The 19464-nt window shown below is 28.7% G+C and overlaps 1 protein-coding gene across 1 annotated transcript in view; it reads right to left on the bottom strand.

The window, feature by feature from the left end:
• Nucleotides 1–11776: 11776 nt before the first annotated feature.
• LOC111687380 (glutamate receptor ionotropic, kainate 1) overlaps nucleotides 11777–19464 on the bottom strand; it is a 54141-nt gene continuing 46453 nt past the window's right edge. The window contains exons 4-7 of the mRNA XM_046948472.1: nucleotides 18157–18321; nucleotides 15149–15505; nucleotides 14540–14743; nucleotides 11777–11864 (exon numbers count right to left, since the gene is read on the bottom strand). Coding sequence (XP_046804428.1) covers nucleotides 11787–11864; nucleotides 14540–14743; nucleotides 15149–15505; nucleotides 18157–18321 — 804 coding nt within the window. The 3' untranslated portion in view covers nucleotides 11777–11786. The remainder of the gene's footprint in view (nucleotides 11865–14539; nucleotides 14744–15148; nucleotides 15506–18156; nucleotides 18322–19464) is intronic.

The following is a 19464-nucleotide window of genomic DNA, read 5'->3' as shown; positions in this document are numbered from 1 at the left end:
CAAGAATATATATACTTTATAGGGTCGGAAAATTATATTATAGAAATTACAAACGGAATGACAAACTTATATATACCCTTCTCACGAAAGTGAAGGGTATAAAAAGTAAAAATATAATTATAAATGTGAAAAAAAGCTTGTGAAAAATTGAATAGAATTGAAAATAATTAAAATTTAAAGAACTTAAAATTATAAAACTAATAAAAAATTTCCTCAGGACTTTGTAGATAAAAAAGGAACTGAAAAAAATATATATGTAATTATAAACGTGAAAAAAAAGCTTGTGAAAAAAATTAAATAGAATTGACAAAACTGAAAAAGAAATATATATAAACATGAAAAAAAAAACAAGTAAATTAAACAGTGAAATTAAAAAAAAAAAAAACTAGAACACAAAGGAAAGCCTAATAGTGACGGAAGGCTCAAATCAACAATCAGCTTACAACATTGCATAGACGGAATAAAGAAGGAATCAACATAAACAGACAACCAAGAGGATCAACTTATCACCATTTAAAAAATAAGACTAGTTCCTAAGAAGAAATTAAAATATCTAATTAATATAAGAACATTATTTAAATGAATGTGATAGAGGAATTCGAAAAGGAAATCGAATTTATCATTGAATTGTACATTGTAAATGAAAAAGATAGGGACAGTTTAAGAGGACTCTTAAGACAGATAACACTTATTGAGATAAAATCACGGAATAAATATCTAAGGAATAAGAAAAAATCAGGAAGACCAATAAGAATATAGTAAGGGTAAATAGAAGGAGACTCATTTTAGAAAAGTTTGAAAAATTTATTCATAATGACAGAAGAAAATCAAAAACCTTCAGTTAGGATTGACCCATTAAAATATTTAAACCAAATTCCGGAATTTAGAGTGATTATCGTCATTTACAAACCTTTATTAACTTGATAGATAGGGTCTATCCCATACTTACTGTTTACGACAAACCTTCACAATCACTTTTCTCAGATATAATTAAAAGCAGACTTACTGGAAAGGCAAGAGAAGTTATAGAGATCAATTGCCAAGTACAATCATGGACAGATATAAAGACCATACTGCATAATAATTTCGGGGACAGATGTGGACTTGAGGAACTGTTTGATAAACTAAAAGGTACAACCTTCAAAACTAACAGTGTAGAATTTTATAATGAAATAAAGCAAAGACTTAGAAGTCTTAACAATAAAACTATTAAGACAATCGGTTCCGGACCAGCGGCAAATAAATGTGCCAGAAATAACATGAAAACTGCCTTAAATGTGTTTAAGGGAAAGATTCCCGAATCTATGCGTACAATTCTAACATGTAGGAACCCCCAGACCCTTGAAGTAGCAATGGAAATACTATTCCAAGCTGGCTATGCGTACGTAACATCAACAAACGAAATATTTCCCAGCTATGGAAAACCACCGAACAAAATAGGACATAAAAATCGACAAACATACCGACAAGTTGGTAACAACAATTCTAATAATACAAAGATTTTTAACAATCGAAACACGCAACCACACTTTTCATATAATCAACCAAACCCTCGAAATCACTATCGGAATGACATTCAAAATATCTCAAATAATTGGGAAAGAAGAGACTATCGGAACTCTAATCATAACGAACAAAATCAACAACAAAATAACTGGAATCCTTTCAGACAACAGGACAGACAAAATATACAACGTGACAACTATTTCTCTAGACCTGAAACCATGGACGTAAATAACATTGAGATACCAATTAATCGCAATCATTCTCAAGGTGAAAATTTTTGATTTTCTGCCTCAAGGAACTACCATACATAAAAGTGGAAACTAAATTGGGACACCACAAACTAATTATAGATACAGGTGCAACTAATTCAATTCTGAATCAAAATATATGTCATCCTAAATGGATACAGAAAGTTCATCCTATTCCTATAAAAACATTGCAACACCAAATAAATATTAATGAAAAATCCATATTTTTAAGGAATTTGGTAGAGGAATTGACACAATGCAATTTTATATAACCAAATTTCATGAATATTATGACGGACTTATAGGAAACGATTTACTTAGACCATTGAAAGCTAAAATTTGTTATGAGACAAATACGATAAATATAGGAGGAAACACATTACCTCTTCTTGTTAAAAACGAAGATGAACAGGAAACCCAATATAATAAGGACGACGAGAATTATATTAGGGAATTAAATGAAAATGGAATAACAAAAACGGAAATGGAAATTATTTTGCGTCAGATTTTAGATCTATTAATGATCAGATTCGAGTAGAACACCTAAATGCTGAAGAAAAATTACAATTGTTAGCATGATCTTTTCTACCAAGAAAATGACGGACTTTCATTTACATCCGCTATAAAACACAAAATCAGGACGACAAACAACGTTCCTATATTTAGCAAATCATACAGGTATCCATATATTCATAAGAATGAAGTAGAAAAGCAAATCAAGGAAATGCTCGACAACAACATAATTAGGCACAGTAACTCTCCTTAATCAGCACCTATTTAGATTGTACCCAAAAAGTCAGATGCAAGTGGAAAAACAATATGCCGACTTGTCGTTGATTACCGCAAACTGAATGAGGTAACTATCGATGATAAGTACCCAATACCTAATATAGATGAAATTCTAGAAAAACTGGGAAGATGTCAGTATTTTACAACTTTAGACCTTGCAAAAGGATTTCATCAAATAGAAATTGATGAAGAGGATATTCATAAAACTGCCTTCAATGTAGAAGGAGAACATTATGAATTTTTGAGAATGCCTTTTGGACTGAAGACAGCTCCAGCAACATTCCAAAGATTAATGAATAATGTTCTTAGAGAATACATCAATAAAATCTGTCTAGATTACTTAGACAATATAATCATATTTTACACATCACTGCAGGAGCATATGAATTCTATTAAACTTATTTTTGACCGTTTAAAGGATGCAAACTTGAAAATCCAATAAGATAAATCTGAATTTCTTAATAAAGAAACAGATTTCTTAGGACATATAATAACGCCAAAGGGATTAAGACAAACCGAAAGAAAGTTGAGTGCGTTAAAAATTTCCCTATTCCAAAAAATACTAAACAAATTAAACAATTTCTTGGCCTTACTGGCTATTACAGGAAATTTATCAAATATTATTCATTAATAGCGAAACCCATGACGAAATATTTGAAAAAAGACACAATTCTTAACTTGAATGACCCTGAATATGAGAAAAGCTTCAATACCCTTAAAACTTTACTAATTAATGACCCAATACTAGTATATCCTGACTTTACAAAAACATTCACGCTCACTACTGATGCCAGTAACTATGCACTAGAAGCTATTCTTTCACAGGACAACCGCCCAATATGTTTCGCTAGTCGTAATCTCAACACACATGAAATAAATTTAGCACAATAGAAAAAGAATTATTGGCCATTGTATCGGCTACAAAATATTTTAGGCCATATCTTTTCGGACGCAAATTTCTTATAGAAACAGATCATAAGCCGTTAACTTGGCTTTTTTTCAATAAAAGAACCCAACTCCAAACTTGTAAAATGGAGATTAAAATTATCGGAATTTGACTATGAAATAAAATACAAGAAGGGAACTAAAAATGGCAATGCGATGCCTTATCTAGGATTGAACCAGAATCTGTGAGCATAAATGCGTTAGAATCCAGTAATGTAACAATAAGGGAAACATCATCACCAATCAACATATTTAAAAATCAGGTTATTATAACAAAGGCAACATCAGGATCACTAAGGATTAGAAACAAAACAATTTTTGGAAATAGAAGAAAAAATATTTATATGACGGAACTGGACCGTGAGACCGCTATTACATTACTCAAAAATCATTTTAATCCATCAAAGTTAAATGCTATTTTAATTGAAGAAGAGTTTTATCCAATTTTCAAAACAACGTTTGACGAATTATTCGCAAATAATCAAAATTTTAGGATCATAAGATGTTTCATCCTTACAGAGGACGTGGAGAATGAAGAACTACTTACGGAGAAAATAAAAAAGGAACATCTTGATAAAAACCACCGAGGTATTCAAGAATTGATAACTCGCATATACAACCCGCATTTGAAAGAAAGAATTACGCAGTTCATAAGCAACTGTGAAATATGTAACCTGGAAAAATATGATAGGAAACCTCCAAAGATACCATATAAAATTACGGAAACCCCATCTAAGCCTCGCGAAATTATACACATAGACGTATTTTACACTTTAGAGAAGAAACTTTTTATGACAGCAATTGACAAATTTTCTAAATTCGCACTAGCATTCCAGATAAATGGAAGGAATTGGACAAAGTTCAAATCCAAATTATTACAAATAATTAACACATACGGAAAAATAAACAAAATTATAGTAGACAATGAACTCGGATTCAAGGCTATACCAATGCAACAGTTCTTAAAGGACGAAAACATAGAAATCTATTATACCTCTAACAGTAATCACACATCAAACGCAGATATCGAACGACTACACAATACCACCAATGAACACATACGGTTACTAAGACACGATAGCAGAAATAAAGACGAAACTATGGAAGACAAAATGACAAGGATAATAGGGTTCTACAATAATACAATACACAGCACTACAGGTATTAAGCCGATTGATTTCCTAAATGGTAAAATACATGAAGACAAATATAAGGAAATTCACGACCTAATAAACCAGAAAAAGGAGAAATATATACAGAAATTGAATGAATCTAGAAAAGATATAGAATTAGAAGACGGAACAAATTATATTAAGGAGATAAGAGGTGGTAAGAATCACACAAAATATAGGAAAGTTAACGCAAATAAGATAGATAACGAGCACTTAGTAACTGTAACAAGTATGAATGTATAGTCGGGCGTAGCCGACCATATGATGCCCTACACCAGACAGTATGTATGTATGTATGTATGTATGTATGTATGTATGTATGTATGTATGTATGTATGTGTGTATGTATGTATGTATGTATGTATGTATGTATGTATGTATGTATGTATGTATGTATGTATGTATGTATGTATGTATGTATGTTAAAAATGGGGATTATTAAAAAAAATAAAGCATTTGGTTTGTTTTTTATACCCTACACCACTTTAGTGGGGAGGGTATATTGGGTTTGTGCTGATGTTTGTAACATAGAAAAATATTCGTCCAATACCCACCTTAAAGTATACCAATCGGCTTAGAATCATTTTCTGAGTCGATTAAGCTATGTCCGTACCAACAACATTGTTATGACAATTGTAGCAGCTGCTGACATACAACGCTACAACATCGATTGTGAATTGAACAAATATATCTTAAACAAATAAAGTATGAAGAAAACCTAAACAATATACTGTATCATGATAAGAACAAAAACTATAAGTTTAAGTATTGATATAATAATTATTGTATGCATTATTATCTTAATAATTATATATATATGTTAAGACCAAAACAAATATTTAATGTTTCGTCGGAGTCTCAAGCTAACGGTGGGGGTGTTATAATGTCTCCCATTATTCCCCTAACACGAGCCAACATAATATAAATAACTACTTACATTGCAACTTTTATTTTTTGCATTACATTTTATTTTTATAAATAAATTTATTACCAAATTTATTTACAGACATTTTTCCTAATAATTATTTTATTTAAAATTGCTTTTCAACAATTATTAAAATTGTGAAATTATTGTTTTTTAATAAATTGCAAAAATCCACATAAGTTTGTTTTGTACCCAATTTAAGAACGGAAACAAAACACACTTATGCTTAGTAGGCAAAACCGACATTAGTTAACAAACATAAATCAATATGTAAATTAGTATATTAGAAGCGCATTTGATAATTACACCTCATCAAGCTCTGTTTTTATTGTTTTAAAATTACGCTCTTTTAATTATGTATCCTAGAAAAATCTTTGCTAGGACTTACTTTATGGAAAAGAAGCAAACAAAAATGTGCACACTATATCAAATGTCTATTTTTAGACAAACAGAAAATAAATTAGTATTTGTGTGAGAAAACTTTTACTTGACCGCAATTAAGCAGTGTTGTAGAGAGTGGAGCATTACACTGGCAGCCGGAAGGTACTGAGTTCAATCCCAGTTGTTTAAACCTTTTTCGGGCATAGCCGACCATATGATACCCTACACCAGTTAGCATGTTAAAAATGAGGATTATTAAAAAAAGCATTTGATTTGTTTTTTTAACTTTATTCCGGAATATGTTTACTTATTTTTGACAAAAAATAGATTTTTTACAAGAGGGCTCAAAGGGGAATAGGGGAAATTATGGGCCTATCCTTATAAATGTTGGTATAGGAATCCATGTCTACTTCAAAGTAGAACTTAAAAGTGTTACTAGTGTTTATAAGTGAATTTTGACCTTCTAGTCATTTTCTGAGGGGAGTTTGTATGAGGACTAGGGTCAAATGAGCCCCGATCATTAAAAAATCGGTAATGTCATTAAAAGTTCTATAAAACTATGTTTTGAAATTTTTTGTTGACATAAAATAACATTTAACTTAATTATGAGCCCAAAGGCCCTATTCGGGGGGTACAGGTGTATGGGGGCTAGGCGAAATAATGGAACAATTTTATCCATTTTCAACAGTCTTCGTTAGTGTGTGCCAAATTTCTTCAAATTATCTTGAAAATTGCGACCTGGACCTAGATTAATCGACGAATATTTTTGTATGTAACAAAAATCAGCACAAATCCAATATGCCCTCAGCACTAAAGTGGTGTAGGGTATAACAACTAATTTCCAACCAAATAATACTGTCTTACTTCTGGAACATCTCAAAAAATAATAAGTACTTTTTCTAGTAGAATTGTAAAAAAATTATATTATGAAATACTAAAGTTTCATGTTAGTTTAAAGAAAAAGTTGTTGTGCTCCAAAGAAAAAAATCTGAAAATAATAACACCTTCTATGATATGTTTATAGTTCCGTCATAACTAGTGTATTTAGAAGTTGCCGCAATTGAACATATGCAATATGTACGTAAACATGACAGAAATTTGTAAAAAGTTTTATAACTACAAAATTAATTTGATTTTATAAATATCCCAGCAAAAAAAGTGAGGAAAAAAAGTAGAATTTTCACCACAAATAACATACTTAAAGTACTTCCAATTTTGGTGAAAAACCTATGAATTTTACATTAGCGTGTCATTGGAGGGATGTTGTTAATTTTTGACAACTATGAACTACATCTAATCTTATTCATAGATGTAATAAAAATCCCTTATTTGGATGTAAAAATTAACCAAATTCGTTCAATGACATGCTTATGTTAATTTCATTGGTTTTTCACCAAAGTTTGATTTACTTCGAATATGTTATTTGTAGTGAATTTTTTACATGTCTTTCCTCACTTTTAACTGGGTTTTCATTTGTAAAGCTTTACAGTGTCTCACATAAGTATTCGAATTTGGTTGTACTTTGAAAAGAAACATAATTTAATAATATTTTTGTGTGTGAAATGAATAATTAAATTTGTTACATTGTCTAGAAAGTCCTTAGGAAAAATTACATTTACCTTAATTGATTAAACTTTTTTAAAAAAAGTTGATAAAATTGCCTCACAAAAGTATTCGAATTTTTCCTGTATTTCATATATGACCATATTATATGAAACACAACACAATAATCGAGTGGTTTTTTGCTCAAAATTGTGTTAAGGGGTTACTATTAGAGTATTCAAACGATTAATCGTCGTTCGGTTAATCGATTAATTTTTGACGATTAATCGTTCGAATAAATGAATATTGTCAAATTTCAAATAACGAATAAACCGAATAATTTCTATCAATTAACCGATTAAGAAAAACTCACTATTTAGCAGTAAAATGACTATATATTTTCTACAAATTTAATATTATTTTTTTCCTTAATTTCTTAATCATTTTTCTATAATAAAGAAATTTTTTTTGACGATTTTTAAAAAGAAATCATGGAAATAATTATATCGTACTTAAGAACACAACATTGTTGTGTTCTTAAGTACATATTTCTAATAAGTTTTTCAGAAACAGTTATAGTTGAACTAGTGTTCAATGGAACGTATAAATTCTAGAACTCGTTGAAAAGCTTAAAAACAGCAATTTCTTTATATAGAAAAACATTTCGTATAAACAGGAATAATTTCTAATATTTGAGAAAAATCTAATCATAGAATTGAAGTGAAAGAAGTGAAAATAATATTTTTGTTTATAAACCGTGCAAAAGTTATTTTCAAACATAAAAAAATTTTGCGTGCCTGAAACTGGACAATTAGTTTTAACTCTGTGTACTCAGCTTTTCATAATCAGCTCTTATACTCCTGTAAAAGGACTTTAGAGTTTAAAATACATCCGATTTCAAATGATGGAATTCCTAATTTATATTAAAAAGTTGGTATTAATATTAATATTAATTTCAAATGAATATATTTTTTTCAAATCATCACGAAAGAATTGGAAATCTTAAAGAAAATTTGTCACAAAAAGCAGTTAAATGTTTGTAAGTCTTTCGACTGTACCTTTTTAAATTTGACTTCTTTTTCGTTTTTTTTTCTCTAAGTGAGACAGGTAAATAATATAGATAGAATGTACAGATTCCCAGCTTCCATTTGATACCAATATTAGCATTATAAATACATATAAATATTTTAAATATTCGTTTGTAGTCCTTTAAACTTTAAAATCCTTTTATAAGGGCATAAAAATAGGAGTGCACAATTCCATAAGAGGAATCTATTTTCACATGCTTATCAACTTTTCCATGTGTAAATGCTTTTTTCAATGTTGTTATAGGGTGTAATATGAAGAAAATTATTGTAAAAAACAATAGTAACATCCACTCTCCTTTTATTCGAATAACCGAATAATTTTTAATTATCCGATTTTTAACCGGCTAACGTAAAACCTCAAATAATTATTTGTCGAATAAACCGGATAAGACAAAAACCCGAATAATTGAATACCCTAGTTACTATCAATCGAAATTATATATTTGTGGGATTTAATACACCCCTTGAGGTTTATAAAAATAATAATTTTTGTTATAAGGATCTGTACTTAACTGTTCCAAGATGTATTTTTGGTATCGTTCTTCTGCTTCTAATTGAATTGTATGGATCTTAAGTCCCTTTTTGGTACCAGTAGGAATTTACAGAAGATTTCAGTTGTTACTATTCGTAACTTTTACGCTTATGTTGCTTATTACGATAACACTGTAAATACAAAATTTTGGATTTATTTTGATCATAGTAATCGATATTTAAACGGTATCGATATTTTTGAGTTAGACCATAATGACATAGTAGCATGCAGCCTAGACGTCACTGGTATATAAAAATAATGATACTACCATATTGAATGGTGTTTCTTCAAGACATGTTTTGGAGTTGTACTTTTCCCGAAAAATTTTGACCGTTGTATTATGAAAATGGACTTAAGTTCCAATATATTGAATTAGCGACAGAATAATGATATCAATAATATATCTTTAATCGTTTAAATACAGATTCTTGTAACAAAAAATACTATTTTTAAATACTCCAAGGGGTCTATTAAATTCCAATATCAAATTTTGGTTTTATCTCTGGAAAAAAAAGAAAGTACTACAAATTTTTCTATTTTAATGATATTACATAAAAAAGGGTACAAATCCCCAAAAATTTTGAGACAATTTTATGGACTTTTTTTAAAAAAAGCTGTGTTATTATTTTATGATTTATGAATTATGGCGACCACTAAATTGTCTTATTTTAGGGCATTTTCAGATCATTTTTTAATATATTATTAAATTAGATTAATTAAATTTTTTGTAAAATAAACCAAAGAACAAAAAATTAAATTAACCCTTTAAAGCACTTGGGTAAAATAAATAAATTTTAATAATGCTTTATACAATTTTGGAGACAAAATCTGTTGAAAAGAAAAATTTTAAAATTAATTTTTAAAAATTTATACTAAATATAGCATTTTGAATCCCTGGTAAGGAAAAAAGAACACTTTGAATTTATTTTATTTTTATAGCCTACACCACTTTAGTGTGAAGTATACCAATCGGAATAGAATAATTTTCTGTGTCGATTTAGCTATGTCCGTCCGTCTGTCCGTCCATGTAAACCTTGTAATCAAGCTAGGTCGCAATTTTGGAGATAATTCAAAAAAATTTGGCACATAATCTTATATGGTACCGTAGGCGAAGCCTATTGAAAATGGTTAACATCGTTGTATTATTTCACTTAGAGCCCATACAACTGGATCCGCCGAATAGGGCTAGGTCACAATTTTGGAAATATATCAATAAAATTTGGCACATATCTTATGTGGTACCGTAGGCGAAGTCTTTCGAAAATGGTTAACTTCGGTGCATTATTTCACCTAGCCCCCATACAACTGGACTCGCCGAATAGGACTTTTAAGTTTATAATTATGTTTAATATACTCGTATGTCGACAAAGAGCTGCAAAACCATGTTCTATATGACCTCATTTGAAATTAGCCCGTATAAAAAGCTCCCTTCAAAATCTGACTTAAATGTCCACAGTTTTATTCAACAATAAATGGCTTAAGTATATCGAGGCAAACTTAATCACATTTTACTTTTTGTAACAGGTGTAGTGTATTATATGGCCGCCTCGCTGACTATAATTTCTTACTTGTTTTCAATGTACAGTAGATTTCAAGAACCATTTACCGCGTTTAAATATGCAACAATAGCACAAGATTCCTTTAGTAGGACTATGCAATAAATATAAAACTTTAACATTTTTCATCACTTTACTATTAAAAGTATTTGTTCTGTTTGCAATTTTTGCTAGCAGATACAAAATATTGCAAAGCATTCATATTTTTGTCTTTTAGCACGCACACAACTGTCGAACTACTATTGATTTTGACAAAGTTTCTTTTGTTATTATTTGTTTTTTTTTTAGTTACAATAAATTGTTTTTGTTCATATTTTTTATATTTAATACATGTTTAAAGCTTTTAGTAAGCAGTATTAGTTGAATTTGTATGTACAAAATTAAACAATATTTAATCTTCTTATTAAGTTTATTACATAAATAAATAAATATTTAACATTACATTACTTTGTCTCTAATACAAAATCAAATTTGTTGTCAAAATGTATTGAACAATTCTCAATTTGAAATGGCTAATGATGTAAATTGTGGTGAAAATTAAAAAACCAAAAATTATAGTACAATATACATACCACAGAAGTGAAATGCTGTCATTTTTTGCAACAATAACTTTACGCACTTCTCACAGACGAGTTCTGTGTAACTCCAACACTTATGTAAGAATCTTACTCTCTCTCTAAACTTCAAAATTTTGTCGCGAAAATTCGTGGCTTATAGCACTGGAAATTATTTTTTATCACTTAAAGTTATATCCCAGGAAAAAATTTAGAACTTGTTCTAAAAACAACTAGTTCTAGAACAAATGCAGATAGAACCACTTCAAATTCTTAAATAACAACCTTGGACTAGTGATGTCGCAACTACTACTGGAACCCGTTCCTCGGAACATTTTTATGGTTCTAAAATACTTCTAAAGAGTTTTCAAGGAACTAATTCTTTGACAATAGTTATACATTGATACTACACTAGTTCAATGGAACACATACTAGTTCCGAAACAACTTCTAAGAATCAGTTGAAAAAAAATGTCAAAAAAATAAAAATTCATAAACATATTTTTATTGAAATCTAAAACGCATTCATGTCTTTATTTCTGCATAAAATTAAACTATAAGGAATAAAAGATACACAAATTGAATTCTTCCGGGAGACGGGAAAGTTAGCTGCTGGTTTCTTATATTCTGTGCAAAAAACAGAAAGATGAATTTTATGTAAGATAATTGTAAGTAAGTTTTCTAAAAAAATTTGGTTCAATAATAATTCCTCAACAGTTTCCCAAAATTAGACTTATACCCTTATACTATAATTTTTCGTTCGTTTCTGTAAATGTACAGAAACAGAAACGTTAACATGGATATTTTGTATTCTATAAAAATAACAGTTTTAAAATTGGTTTGTGAATTTGATAAACAATTCAAAATTACCAGATGCCCAATTTTTTAAGCTTAGAACAATTTAAAAATAATTTGTTCGAAATTAAAAAAAAAAAATTTGATGTGGTAATATATTTTTAATTTTAGTAAATACGGTAATAAAAATTGTTTGTCAAAATTATTACAATCATTTTATTATTTTTTTAGAATTTGGGAAAAAACTTTTTTCTTTTCTTTTAATATCGTTTATTTTATATTTTTCGCGAATGTTATTACCTCAAAAATTCACATAAATGCCAAACATGTTCGTGTTATGCTTGAGTTCTCAAAATTCTGTGTCAAAATTCCAGGGTTCAGAAAAATTCTTTTATGAACACATAAATTTAAACATTTATGATAAATTGACACGAGTGTACTTTTAAAACTTTTTGTTGTATGCTCACTTTTGCAAATGAATAGCTAAGAATTGTTTTCGTTTTAAGCATTCTTAAATGTAACCATTTATTTTTTATTTTGGTACATATTCCCGTATATGAATTTTGAGAAGTAAAAAATGTAAAATGTATAAATTTGAGAGGTCTTCTCATCACTCTCATTAAAGTATATACTCATTAATGTTGTTTTTTGTTTTTTCTAATATGTGTTCGGACTTTTTGTAGTTTGTTTCTTATTTTCATATGTGCGTTGTTTGGTTTATTTTTTGTTTTTTTTTTTTCATTTTAATTTTTTCACAAACAAAAGATGTTTCATCATTCTTTTGCATTCAATACGTATGTATGTGGAAAAATATTTTGATTTTTTAGGCACAACTTGTGTCTGTGTTTTTGTCATAACGGTTTACTTTAATGATGTTTTGTTTTGTGTTGTTTTTCATTTGTTGTTATAGGTATTTAAGTTAATTGTACTGCTTTATTTGTTTTTATAACGATTAATGAAAAACTGTGTACCTAAATATACAGTGTCTTACATAAGTTTTGGAATTTAGGTATATTATGAAAAGAAACCAAATTTATTAATATTTTTTGTGTTCAAAATAAATAAATTAAATTCTTTTATTATATAGACAGTCATATCACACATTTTAAAACTTGAAAAATTGACATTTACTTAAATTAGTTTAGATCCTTGGCCAAATATATGTATATCCTTTCGGTTGATAGGTATAACCCCTTAAAACCATTTTAAGCAAAAAAAACATTCGATTCGAATTTTTGTGTTTTGTATAATATTTTGAAAAGTGAAATACAGGAAAAATTCGAATACCTGCTTTTGTGATTTAAATAAATGTAATTTTTCCAAATTTTAAAGAGTGTGATATTAAACCTTAGGACTCTCTAGACAATACAACAATTTTTATTATTAATTTTACCAAAAAAAGTGTTATGTTTCTTTTATAATGATAATGATGATATAATCTAGCGTACATACAAACAAATTTTGTAAAAGTTTACTCTAAAAGGTAGTTTATTATTTTTTTTTAATTAAAACAACATATATACCCTGTAGGATTTTGTGAGTTAACTAAAAATCAAGTTAACTTTTTGCTAACTTATTATGACTAGCTTCAAAAATGATCGAGGGAATGAACAAAAATTTTTTTGTATTGAAAAAATTAAAAATAAAATAAATAAATAAATACATCCCTATTTCGGTGCGGATATATTTTTGTTTGCACAACAACAAAACATTCTCGTTTACCCTACTCTAATTTATTTGGAAGTGTCTTTCTGTGTATTCTTTTCACATAAAATAAAGTAAACAAACAAAATTTTTCCAAGAAAAAAGAAAAATAAGCACGACAAGTACCGGACAAAAAACCAGAAATAAACATACGTATATTCATATATACATATATATGTAAGAATGTAGGTATGTAGGCAAGAGTATAATATATTTTTAAGCTCTGTGATAGAGAACAAGAGAATGTTTTTAGTTTTCCCTTCATACTTATCCAACGCATCCTAAAAACACAAAATTGTTGCTTAACCAGTCTTTGCACATATTCTTATTTCATTCTTTCATGCAAAAACACGAACACTCTCAATCTCGACATTTTACATTTATTTATCAACAGAACTATAAACAAATTTTACATTTCATTTTAGAATGCTAGTGCAAAATAAAACTTTATGCTCTTTCAGTTGTGAGATTTTTACAAAAATTTTATTTCTCAAAAATGTCCATGTGCATGAAAAAAAGTTTTTCTTATTATCTCAATATTGTGCGAAAATAAAAAACATCAATAATAGTATCATGCAAGAATGAATAAAGCAAACTTTTTTTGTTTGTTTTTGTACACGAATGGAAGATAACAAAACAAAATAATTTTTCGTTTTTCATGTGCTTGAGTGTTAAGTGAATGAATATTTGGAACCCTGGCTTATGTTAAATATTTCATATTGTTTTATCTATTTTAAAAACGTGTGAAAGTAAATAATTTTAATAAAAACCAAAAGAAAACTTATGTTAAATAAAATTCTTACTCTCTCCATTAATTCACGAACAATGCCATTCCATGTCTGTGTTTCTGGATTATAAACACCATACATATTATCGGGTACCATTTCGATTTTATAGTGAAATCCAACTTGAGCTGCTATCGCCTTTAACAGGTCAATGCAAAAACCTTCAAAACGGGAATTGCCCGTTAAATTTGCATCTTCTTTTACCATAACATAGGGCCTTTCCTAAAATATAGTTACAAAATTATATGCATGTTCAATGAACATTGTTCATATTATAATTGTGTTAAAAATTATACAAATTTGCAAAATATAAAATATATTTTGTTTATTTATATTTTAAATCTATAGAATATTTGGGGCTTAATTAAATGGAGTAATTTATTCCAATAATCGACTTATAAAATGAAGTGAAAAGGATAAGAAGGAATTTTTGCTACTTTTTGCAGCTGTTTTAACAACGAGTACAAAAGCTAGTTTCCAAAAATTTGCACTGAAAGTCGAATTATGCGATTTTTGTTGAAGTAGTATTTTTACAATACTTTATTTCAAAAGATAATCTTTATTGTAAATTGGTTATTATTTTTAGGAGAAAACTAATTATTTAATTAAAAATATTAATTCATTTACCTCTCTTGTCATTACTAAAAGTGTAATATTTGCAGTATTTGTATCATAAAATGCCGTGGGATCCGTTATATTAATTCCTTCATCCGGGGTCCAAAAACCAACTTTCATTATACGTTCTTGTTTTAGTTTTAATAAATCAACTTTAAATTTATTGCGCCTTCCTTCTGTTAGGTCTATGTTTCCAGTCAGACCTTTTATACTAGCAGTGTTGATGTAATTATATAAAGAAAGGCCATCGTTCCAAGGTTCCTCAAGAGCACACGACAAATTTCTTAATTGTAAGGCATGTACACCATTTAATGCCATTAGACCGGTAGCAAACGCATAAACAGAGTCGAACATTAACGCTGGTTGGGTCTGCGGAATATGAAAGAGTTACATATTTGTTTTATAGAAAACTCAAATATATTGCCGTATTTAATCCCAGCAAAAAAAAAAATATGTTCTAAATAAATTAAATGGGTGTAGAATTAGGAATAATCTTGATATTAAATACATAAACATTAGGGTTTATGAATGTTTTGGAAATTTAAATCGGCTTTATTCATTCCACTCAAATTCGTGGACAAAGTATACAATTACGACAAATTATTAAAAAAATGTAATTTTGTTTAAATTTTGTTTTTCTTGACATAATGTAACAGTTAGATTCCTCAAATTTTGTTGGAACCACTTTAGTGTCTATATTATTATATAGTATAAAATGTGGAGGACTAGCGTTAGTGGGCTAGGCACCTCCTATATACATTAAATACAAAATTTGTTTATTATGAAACTACAGTTAGAATCTTAAAATTTTGCACGAATAATGTAAACATCCATGTAAACATTTTGGGCATTAAATTGGCGGAACACCCATGAGAGGAGCAGCACCTCCCATATTAATTAAATATAAAAATTAGTTATCTGGGAAACTAATACAACTATATTCTTAAAATTTTGGACGAAGAACTTTAATAATCCTCTGAAATTTGTTAAGAAAAAAGAGTGGACTTTCATCTGGGGGGCTTGGAGCCTCAATATGAATATAATAGAAAAATTCGTATATCTGTGAAACTATTAGAATTTTGAAATTCATCTGAATATTTAGAATATAAGAAGCAAACTTTTAATGGGGACTTGACATCTCCCTTGACACCTACGAAAATGTAAAAGTAGAGTTATATTACCTCAAAAATACGAATTTTATATTTTCTTAATGTAGGCGTGGATCCTCGCCCACTTGAAAATTCGAAATAAAAAGTAGCCTATTACCTATTCCAGACATACAGGAATACGATGTGTAATCAGTCAAAAGATATATTTTAGAAAAAGTAAATTGAAATGGATAAAAAGGGGAGTTTCGTGTTTTTGCCTCCGGTAGGTAAGTGGTTAGTGTTCTAGTCTGGTAGACCGGAGGTGGTGGGTTCGATTCCCACCTAAGGCACAGGTTAAAGAGCGCACAACAGGCCCGATAGAGGCCTAGGTGTATTTCTTCTAACTAACTATATCATTATTCCAAAAAAATTATGTTTTGTTATCTTAAAATGAATTTGTGTGAATATATAATATAAATATAAATATTTTTGAAAAATTAAACTGCATAGGAAATATTTGTATTTTTGCTACATTTTTTGGTGCAATTACATCCTATTATAACAAAGACTGAACCGAAATTTATGAAATTTGAACCACACACTTCAATACTGTCTTGGAAAGCATTAATAGGCATTTTGAAACATCAATCAGAAAGGGAAACAAATATTACACACTTTTTCTCTACGTCAATGAATGTTATATATTTTAAAGCCCCTTCACACGAGCACACAAGTAATATTATCTGTCAAAATTTTATGTAGAGGGATACGGATGCGATCGTCTACACACGATATGTAATGAAACCTTACTACCTTGAGTAAAATACTGATAGAAATTTTGACATTCGTAAGGCTCTCTTGATCGCATTAGATCAGGCATATATTTTTATGTAAACTCAAAAAAAGTGAAACAACTGTATCCTTTGTTTTATACCAATCGTGTAAACACAAAAAGTATAAATCATACGAAATACGGATGGAATTTCATCTTACTTTTTCATTAGACTTTACGTGCGTAAAGTGTGTTCGTGTGAAGGCTTCATAAGGACATATATTTTGGTTTTAGCTTTCTCCATTTTTAGTGAAGTACCTTTTCAAATGCTTTGAAGAGTTTAAATCATTCTTTAAAGGAGAAAATGTGATCTCACTCAAAATCCTTTTTTATGGGATTTATCCCAAAAAAAGGATTTTTAATTATTGTTGGACTCAAAAGTTTTTATATAAAATTTTTTTATCCGATTTGATTTTTTTATATGGCAATAGAAAATAAAACTTCTCTAGTATTTAAGAAGTAATTAATATTAAATAATAATACATAATTGAGTTATTAGGAACTGAATCCAAAGATTTTATATTTTTACCTATACTTCGGAACTTTAAATCCATTTTTGACCGATATTTTATTAAGAAATGTATATTTTAAATATTTTTCTCTTTTAATAAATTTTCTTTCAATCGAATTGTAATAAGGTAAAATTCGGCCAAATACCCTTTTCAGTCATCGATTTGAAATTTAAAAAGTTTAGACAAAAACTTTATTTTGTTGCTTTCTATATTTTCGAAAAAAAATCATATCATTGAGAATTTTTATTGTATTGAAACATTCGAGTGTATTCCCTTTTTCTAATTTTGACACATCATGTAATTAATGATGGGCTCCTACTATGCGGTTGTAACTTTTTGGAATATTATGTTAATATATTAATATAATATTACTTCAATATAAAGAAAAATTTTAATAATATTGGAGAGATTAGTAGATTTAGTTTTTAATGGTTCGCGAATTTAACTACATCTCTGACATTTTTTTGCTGGGATACTTAATGTTCTAATGTATAGTACAGTTGTGCGTTTCATTCTATCAAATTTTGTATCGAAATTATGGTTGATAAACCTTTTATAAAAAAAATAAAGCACATTCAGAAAGCTTACCTCTATGTAAGGACGTCCTTCAACCATATTTAAACCACTATGAGGAAACTTTTTCATTTGTTCAATTATTTCATTATACCGTTTGCTTTCCACATCAACCAATCGAAATGCAGTGATATTAACACCATTGTATTTAAAATCTTCCAGATCAAACGTTTCCAGATCCTGCAATAAAAAAAGTTTTAAAATCGTTACATTTATGAGATCCATTGGGGTGTTTCTTTAGTGCTGTTCGGATATGAGTAAACTGTTGTTTGGAAAAGCTATAGAAACATCGATAATTACAATTAAAAATATAAGGCGTTATGAAACAACTCTCCAAAACAAAAATAAATTAAGTCCTCAAATTTGGGGACTTATTTCATTATAAAATAATGAATAAAATCCCCAACGAACTTCCTAAATTAAAATGAAACAAGAGTGCTATATTCGGCTGTGCCGAATCTTAAATATCCTCCACCAGGAAGCATATAAAATAATGAAATATGTTTGTTTAAGTGATTTTCGGAAGTGGACCTTATATGGCAGCTATGATCAATAATAAACAGATCCGAAAAACAATTTGGTAGAATAATTTAATTGTACACAAAACGTATGCAAGTCGAATTTTATCCTGATAACTTTATAATTGAATGAAATATATGAGGTTAAGTGATTTTCGGAAGTGGACCTAATATGGGAGCTATGACTAATAATGGACCGATTTTGGAAAAATGGATGTGTGGACCGATTTGGGAAAAATGGATGTGTACACGCGATAAATTTATAACTCAATGGAATATGTTCGTTTAAGTGATTTTCGGCACTGGACCTTTTATGGGAACTATGACTAATAATGGACCGATCCTGGAAAAATTTCGTAGAATGTGCACACAAAACATGCTCGAGTTGAATTTTATCCCGATAGATTTATAATTCAATGAAATAAATGCGTTTAAGTATTTTTCGGAAGTGGACCTTATATGGGAGCTATGACCAATTGTGGACTGATACAAATCTTCTTTAGTAGTATGATTTATTTTTGTATTATATTCAGATGTGCAAAATTTTGTATTTATACTCATATATTTGAGGGAGTTATTAACGATAAACTAATATCCGGGAATATGTACCTTTGTATGGGATCTATGAGAAATTTTAAATCAATTGTTATGATTTTCAACATACTTGATCCCAAGCAGAAAAAATTAATACGTGACAAAATTCATCAAATTATCTTTTGTAGTTTCTGAGAAAAATACTGAAGAATTACGAAAAATAAGTAATTTTTTTCAAGGTATTCCGAAATTTTTACTTCGTTAACTGATT

The sequence above is a fragment of the Lucilia cuprina genome, chromosome X (assembly GCF_022045245.1).
Source record: "Lucilia cuprina isolate Lc7/37 chromosome X, ASM2204524v1, whole genome shotgun sequence".
NCBI classification, from domain to species: Eukaryota; Metazoa; Arthropoda; class Insecta; order Diptera; family Calliphoridae; genus Lucilia; species Lucilia cuprina.
The sequence above is the reverse complement of the archived record's forward strand: the minus strand, read 5'-3'. Positions and strand labels throughout refer to the sequence as shown.